Raw genomic sequence first — 8418 nt, 5'->3', positions numbered from 1 at the left:
TATATATATATAATATTTGCAATTGTATACATTGAATACAATTATATTTTAGATATTAACTAAATATATGTAATATATAAACAACTGATTTTCCTTAAATATATACATGCATGTGTCTGTATTTATATACACTATACAAGATAAATATATACACAATATATACACAAATATTAAATAAACAAATCTTTTATTTTATATGCAATTAATCACGCTTAATCATTTAACAAAACTAAAAAGAAAACATCTAAAGGTAAACAAAAAGCCCCTTTAGTGATCTACAAATAATGTTTGTCGTGCAAATGAGTTAACACCAATTTAAAAGCCCGGAAAACGTTTTAATTAGTATAATTTTTGGCAGTGTGCTATTTCCTTTCAGTTTTATGGAGCAGGTTTTTTGAAAAGAGTTCACACACCTCACAATTGAAAGGCTTTCTGTCACCTTTCTAGCCAATCGGCAGACTCTTAAAGCGGGCTTTGGGACGCGAGTTAGCAAGTGCTCTAATCCAGCGTAAGCCTACGGTTATATTCGAAACCATTCCATAATCTCTGCATCAAAAAACAAAAGTGCTGGATTACACAGAGCGATCGCAGTCATTCATATGAACCACTTTGCCACAATATGAGATGAATTGTCCTAGATTCATCCCTGAGAGGAACCTATCACTGTCCCACATGAAACGGCGCAGCTCACAAAAAAAAGCTCAGGGCTGACCTGCCAGATAAACCAGACATGACCTTAATCTGTGGAAAAATATCAAATAGATATAGCAACGCAATGAGATTCCCTCAGGACAGGTAACAGTAAATACATAGATTATTTTATGATTTACAAATGCAAGGGCTCATTTATGAAGTCTCCTCGTTCTGATTCCTACTGAGGACAGAGATCACATGACCGAGACGTCAGTCAAATAAAAGGATAAATACTTTCCACGAACATTTTCGTAGTTTTAAAGTTATGAAACATTATTTGGGGATGCTCTCTGAACGTTTAAAACATCCGTTTTTTTCCATGTTTATGTGAACATCAGGAAAAGCATTGAGGGAGTGTTGCACTTTATCATTTTGGAAAATTGCATGTTTTGGTTCGTAGCGACACACAACCTGTCCAAAGAAAATGTTTTAGACAAAAAGGTCCCTTGAATGACGTATAAGTAAAGCTTTAAACGAATGTTTTAAGAACGGTATCAAAGACAGATAACTTTAAACAAATGTTCTATAAACTTTTTTACAAGAACATAACTTGCCAGAATGTTGTAAAACTGTCTTTAAAAGACTCTGTCCATGCTATGATAGTCTATGCAGTCAGCAGTATGCTGTATATTATTTGCATTTTGAATTAGCGTTTAATTTCCAGTTTTCATTTTATACCGTAAACCCACTTAAACCTAAGTTCAGTTACTGCTTAAAATAAATTTGGTCATTTCAACTTCAATTATTACTGACTTTAAAAAATTACATTAAACTTGGCTCATTTTTAAAGTGCAGTTTCATTAAACTACGCTCTAAAATACAGTTTTGCAATGCGATATCTAAAATAACTCTATTTTTTGCTTATTTTACTTTCATTTCAGTTTAACTTTGAATAATTTGATTACTTCCGGAAGCTATTTTCAATAAGTTTTTTTCTCGTTTACTTTTTAATTTCAGCTCCATTTCAGTTAACTAGTACAGCTTTTATATTTCTTTAGTTGTTATAGCTTTAGTTATTACTTCATGGGGTCCGGTTAGTGTTGTTTTGGACGAGACGCATTCTTCGAAACATCTTGCGCTGTCAAAAATCACGTTGATGAACTTCCCAGCCACAGATTTGATCATCAACCGCGTCGACGTCGTTCCAACCCTTTTAACTAAAACTCGTGATGTAAATACGTTATTACGCCCTCTCACCTTCCTCTTGGCTCGCAGCTGTCCGACGTAATTGTCTGACGAATCTCCAGGAATCTCTCCTCCCCAAAGTGTGACTCCGACGATAGTGTAGGTGATGCCCATGACCACTAGGGGCAGCATGTACACCAGCACGGTTACTATGATATGATACCTGCACAGGTGAGAGGACAGGAAGCCACTGTAAATAAACAAGTGGTTTTTATGCACCACACCAAATGATAAACCCAAGCAGGCCTATCCAATAAATTTGGATTGTGCCGTTTACACTTCTTACACACCACGTGGCCACTGTTAAATAGGTAATGTGTTTGTTTTTAATGTGTGTGCCTCACTGGCAGACGGCACTGAGCGTGAAGATAGCAGGCAATGTAAAGCCTGAAAGAGCATCACCGATGTTTGAGCAGTGGAAGCAAAGCCTGAGAAGCGCAATTACGATCAAGCATTAGAAAAAAAACGATCAGGCGGTGTGAAATCATCAGAGGAAATCTTGCCGTCTTGCTTACTGCACACGCATCTGGCTCCTAACACAGAGTCCTGAGTAAAATCCACCTCATTAGTGACCGATTTTCGTCGGGTCTCTTACATGAACGAATCCTCAGAAGGTCTCGGCCAGGCGACGTAGCAGACGGTTCGGCGAGGCATAGTTCTCGTGGTGGAATAGAAACACAGCGGGAAAGCCAGAATCACCGCCAGAGCCCAAATACAGACAATCACCACTTTGGTAGCGGTAGCTGACAGACGGGGCTTCAGGGGGTGAATTATAGCCATGTACCTGCATTCAAAACACAGGCTTAATTACATCTTTTAGCATTTACAAAGCTCTTAGAAATGGAACTCACCGAGGCGGGGTGGACTTCTACAGCTGTGAAGGGAAACTGAAATAGATGTCATTTTTCTTTCGTTTGAAATAAATAGCCACAATGACATTTCTATGTCTTTACAAAAGAGGAAAAAGTACCACTCAATCTGGCGATTGCACTCAGTCAGTATGATCGAAGGGAGTAATCTAAACTAACCTAGTTGATTTAAAAACACCCCAGAAATTAAAGACGTGAGATTGCAGAGAGCTTTAATTAAATCAGGTAGTTCTTTTAGAAACGGGTCCCAGTGTTTGTGTTAGAAAAATATCCAAATTTAATTGAGTCTAATGAGAACCAGTCCTTTGGCCCGATCTTTGTACATTTTACATATTTTACAAGCTGGCTGATTCATACAAAGGGTGTACGACCTCGCTCATGCAACTTTTTGCTAAATCACACGTGCTTTATGAGTTGGAAATTCTGGGTTCAGACAAATCAGACAAAATCAAACGAGTGAGGTTGTATGAATCTGTATGAACGAGCCACCTTTAAATACATTGGTCGTGAGATACAGCAGCTTTGGAAAGGAAAACTAGTTTTGGCTTATGCCTCCTATTATTTTCTTTAGAAATACTTATTTGGTACAACTAATTTCTTACTGGCGCTACATTTTGCTCTATGTCCTCTGCTGGAAATATTTTGGGTGAACTATCCCTTTAAGAAAAACATACATTTTGCTCTATGTCCTCTGCTGGAAATATTTTGGGTGAACTATCCCTTTAAGAAAAACACACACATAAACATATTTTCTGTACTTCACTGACAGTCTAATAAAAGAAATTGTAATGTTGTGTACATGAGATATATATATATATAATTGCAATGTTAATTACTGTTAAAGTGCGTTTTTACAGTCTGTAATGTAATTAAACCAGAACTGAACAACTCAACTGATACGCTTTCAGCGAGTGTGAGATGTTAAATGAAGAGGAGTTTAATTAATGCAAAGAAAAAAAAGACAAAGTCACAAAGAAACTGTAGCCTATTAGTTCAAAACAAGGTTTGTTACCAAACATAACTAATGGCATTTTTCGTCACTTATTAGACATTTATTCAAACTTCAACTAGAAATTAAAAAGATAACACATAATAAGCCTCCTTTGTGTTCATTGACTTCATTTTAATAACATTTAGAGTTAATTAGAACATTCTCAGTAATTAAGCGCACTTCCACTAAGTGAATCTATTGAACATATAATGAAATATGCATAAATTAAACACAAAGGTCTGAAGGTGGCGTTTCAAATAATTATAGTTAATTATGTGTCATGTTTATGCACGATGACATCTTCATGGGTAATTCGTGTTAGAAAAAAAAAGGATTTACTTTGAAACAATTATGGCCGTTTTTACAAACAATCACAAATTGAATTAAACGCGCCATTTTAAGCAGAAAGACACATTTCAGGGCCAAGTTTTATTTAAATTTGAAAGCTGCATCATGTTTGCTCTCTCAGTTCAAACTCACAAAATATGCACAATTAATTTCTGAACACAAGCCTGTCTGAAGTCGATCCTATCGAAACGGGAACAAATATATGGACATACAAGTATATTGAGGCAGCATATGGATAAACACTCGTGCATGGCGAAAGATTACGCAGAGTTAAGATGAAGCGTTGTTCTCTGGCTCCCACACGGCCACAGACTGAGCTCGTAAGCTTTTAATAAGAGAAAAGCCCCCCTATGCTCTGGATCATGCAGATTGGTATCACGGATCTCATCTCATTAGATGCATTCATGACTAACTGGATCGTATGAATAGCGCCTGCGTAATTCTGAAAACGATCAGGTTATAGCTCAATGAGAGTGGATAAATCCTGCTGCCGTACATCTATGAGATGTTTTGATCCTAGAAAATGCGGCAGTCTGCGCTCTGCGTGTCCCAAGTTCATGGGCAGGAAATGAAGTTTCCTCAGTTAAATGACAGAGGGGTCAAACGGAAGACGTTCAATTTATGAGCTCCCCGAGGAGATTATAGACGGATACGCAAGGGCAAGAAAGAAGCCTGCGCCGGTGGCCCTTGAAGCCCGTTCCTCTCCATGCGCTCCACTTTTTCATCATTGAATCAACAGGATTCTCGCACCTTCTGAGCGATGAATTCCCATGACTTTTCTTTAACGATGACTTGATTCAGATTCCCGTAAAAACGCTCAAAAATAGCAGGGTGAAACGGGGCCGGCAAGGTTGGGCTGTCAGGGTTTTTCAGATTCAAGATCCAATTGCCTTTGACTTGTAAATGATACCATTGGACTTGTGGGCAGAGCAAATCATTTTACAGAGATGATAATTGGTTTACAAGGCTTTTACACTCACACGCAGCTACCAAACATCTAAAAGGAAAAGTAATATGAATTAAATGTTTATTTCTATTACAGAAGATGCACAAAAACCTAAGGACAGCAGATCTGATCAACTATGTAGGCCGCTTTATAACTTCCGAAGACATTTTCAAGCCTTGAAATGTGTATCGACTCTTTAACAAAACGTTTTTAACTCATTTATTGTAAAAAATGTAATTTCTAGTTTTCAGGCAGTTCTTTTTGCTCATACTTTAACATTAAATGATCGTGAAGTGACTTGAATAAACACAGAAAGAGCGGTGCGCTTAAAGCTCATTTTAGTGCTTCTATATTATGCATTTTTATAGATTTTTTTGAAGACGAATTAGAGCCTGATGATGATATTTCGAGGTAATTAAGGGATTCCAGAGAACGCTTATGCAAACACATGGAATTCACACGATTCCACATGGAATTCATTTAAACGATTTATAGTGTTCTATTTGTTCTAGATGAATTTGGGCATCGCAATAAGTATTTATTGCTGCCTGATCATTTCTAAATACATTTTTTGTGCTTTTTTTAAAAAAACAGATCAGCCTATTTTTATTATGTAGCCACTTTCGCAGGTGGGAACTCTGACTCAATAGCTCTCCTATCGTAGTTTTGTGTTAGTGTAGGCTACTGCACGATCAAAATGTTACGATCAATCAGAAACAGCCTCACCTGTCGACTGCAATCGCAGTCATGGAGTAAATGCTGGCAAACACGGCGGTCACCGGAAAGAAGTTGTGGAACTTGCAGTAAACCTCTCCAAAGTACCACTCTCCGTGCGTGGCGTAAATGAAGTTGACGAGCGTGTTGAACGCGGCCATCGAGGCGTCGGAGAACGCCAGGTTGAGCAAGAAATAGTTGGTTACCGTGCGCATCCGTTTATGGGCCAAAATGATCCAAATAACGATGAGGTTTCCGAACACGGCGACCGCCAGCACGGAGCTGTACGCCACCGACCAAATCGCGACGCGCCACGGCGGCTGCACGAACTGGTTTGTGAAATTACGCGTTACGTTCGAGCCGCTCTGAGGACCAGCCATGATAAGCTCACTGCGATATCCTCGTTTAACAGCTAGGATGTGAACTGAGACGTATATTTATGCTTCTGTGGCGTCAAGTACAGATCTGGCACGTCCTCGTGCGCGTCCTCCTGCGCTCCATCCAAAGTGTCCAAAATAGCGGTGACGCGCAGTCGTGCCTCATTNCGACCAAATCGCGACGCGCCACGGCGGCTGCACGAACTGGTTTGTGAAATTACGCGTTACGTTTGAGCCGCTCTGAGGACCAGCCATGATAAGCTCACTGCGATATCCTCGTTTAACAGCTAGGATGTGAGCTGAGACGTATATTTATGCTTCTGTGGCGTCAAGTACAGATCTGGCACGTCCTCGTGCGCGTCCTCCTGCGCTCCATCCAAAGTGTCCAAAATAGCGGTGACGCGCAGTCGTGCCTCATATGACAGACGTCTGGAGATGCTGCTGATCCTGCCACACGTTGATGCTCGAACGAATAGAGAAACGTGCGAATGTGAGATAGTTTTAGTAAATTTGCAGTGGAGGAACGCTTTATAGTTTCAGCTTACCAAAACAACTTAAGTGTGAAGCGACTTCTCAGCCAGGCATTTCATTTCACTTCAGCATCGAATTGATACAAAATGCGAATAATGTGCATTCAGTGCAATTTAGTTAAAACTAGTTTATTATTTTTTTTTTTTTAAATGAAATCAGTGAATGTATTTGTTCGATTTAGGGGTAGGCTACATTAAGCAGTTAAAGGCACAGTTGTCGCAAAAAGAAACATTCTGTTGCTAACCAAACAGTTGACGGTAATCACTGAATTCAATATTTTTCTCCATTTTATGGAAGTCATCGGCTGTTGGCTGTCTTTTTTTGTGCTCAGAAGTAGAAAGAAATCTCATAAAAGTTTGTAATCGCTTGAGATTTAGTTAACGAAGACAGCTAATTTATTTTTGTGTGAACTGTTCCTTTAAGGTCCACGAGCAATCAGCTTCATCTAGAACCCATGGAAAATTATTTTAAAAGTAACATCTACAATATAATGATATCGTGCAAGTACAGTCACCACATTTTTGTTGCTGTAAAACAGTTAGTAGCTGTATTTTTGTGCAAAATGAGTCACAGTTTGGATTATTGAATTCATAATTCCACATGAAACTGTGGCTATTTGAACCTCTTTCTGTCATGTAGACGTGAACCTTTTTTGTATATTAGTACGAAACAAGAATTGCAAGTTACCGTAAATATTGCCAGCGTTGTTGATCGCCACACAAAAAGTTTATTTCACTTGTTTTAAAGCAGCTTTTAAAGCAAATAATTATTTTAATGTGAACGGGCCAAACGTTATTACACAATGTGATTAGAAATAAGATGTTTAAGGGGGGCTGGGCCTCAGGGAGCACGTCCTTCTCATTACAGTATATTTGCATATGCTAAATAGGCCTATTATGTAATTACAAAATATGTCTTACACCGCTAAAGCATTCATTGAACAAATTATGACATTTAAAATGTTATTAAGCAAACGTTACATTTGTACAGATAATGATTTAACGGCATGGGTAATGGCTGATTTATAGTCCTTTGAGGTTTATTTTAATCTGACTGAAAGGATGCAGGCAATGGTGACTCGCTGGTATAAACTGTAATTGGCAATAGAGTTGCTTTGTAACGCCTCACTACATTAATTCACAGTCTTTGAAGTCAATCTTAAAACGGCAAGGCAGTGAAGTGGCAGTAGTCTGGAACTATTTTAAAAGCCTTGACTTGCGGTCTCTGTTACTTCTTCTCAAATGAGCAATATTCACCGTCCGAGAACGAGTTGTCACAACATACCATACCGTTTTCCACATCTTTCTCTCTGAGCTGACAGCTTAGTGCGATGCGAATTCATATTCCAACAGCAGTGCAACAATTTAATATAATGGTCAAACTATTTGGATGTCAGAAAGACATCGAAAGCGAACATCCTGTTATTATTTACTAACATGCACGGACGAATCTTCATATGGCCCTTTTCTACACAAGGACAGGTCTGTCAAGGTGTGTGTGAAAGCACGACAAAAGAAACTTAAAATAGCAATTCAAAGGGGAACGTCACAATATACAGCTTCAAAAGTTGAGATATGAGGATGACTCAGTACGTTTATGGTGTTTTTTTCCTTTAGTTTATTGTCATTGTACATGTGCAATGAAATTCCGGTGGAGCAACCTCAAGGTGCCTACTACAAACAAAGTAAGCGATAAATACAGTAAGTAATGTAATTTGTACATGCACTACAATATACAATGCTATATATATGGTATAACATTATA

At 38.4% G+C, this 8418-nt stretch overlaps 2 protein-coding genes across 2 annotated transcripts in view; one reads left to right on the top strand and one right to left on the bottom strand.

Annotated features, from left to right (window-relative positions):
- Positions 1-6235, bottom strand: part of LOC122350983 (neuromedin-K receptor-like) — a 13214-nt gene extending 6979 nt beyond the window's left edge. Inside the window, exons 1-3 of the mRNA XM_043247786.1 lie at positions 5759-6235; positions 2474-2662; positions 1891-2041 (exon numbers count right to left, since the gene is read on the bottom strand). Of these exons, the coding sequence (XP_043103721.1) occupies positions 1891-2041; positions 2474-2662; positions 5759-6126 (708 nt within the window). The 5' untranslated portion in view covers positions 6127-6235. The remainder of the gene's footprint in view (positions 1-1890; positions 2042-2473; positions 2663-5758) is intronic.
- Positions 6236-8286: 2051 nt separating this feature from the next.
- LOC122349594 (protein NLRC3-like) overlaps positions 8287-8418 on the top strand; it is a gene marked incomplete at its 3' end in the record, with an annotated part of 2756 nt that continues 2624 nt past the window's right edge. Inside the window, exon 1 of the mRNA XM_043245704.1 lies at positions 8287-8338. Within this exon, the coding sequence (XP_043101639.1) occupies positions 8287-8338 (52 nt within the window). The remainder of the gene's footprint in view (positions 8339-8418) is intronic.

This window comes from Puntigrus tetrazona, chromosome 1, assembly GCF_018831695.1.
Source record: "Puntigrus tetrazona isolate hp1 chromosome 1, ASM1883169v1, whole genome shotgun sequence".
Lineage (NCBI taxonomy): Eukaryota > Metazoa > Chordata > Actinopteri > Cypriniformes > Cyprinidae > Puntigrus > Puntigrus tetrazona.
The sequence above is the reverse complement of the archived record's forward strand: the minus strand, read 5'-3'. Positions and strand labels throughout refer to the sequence as shown.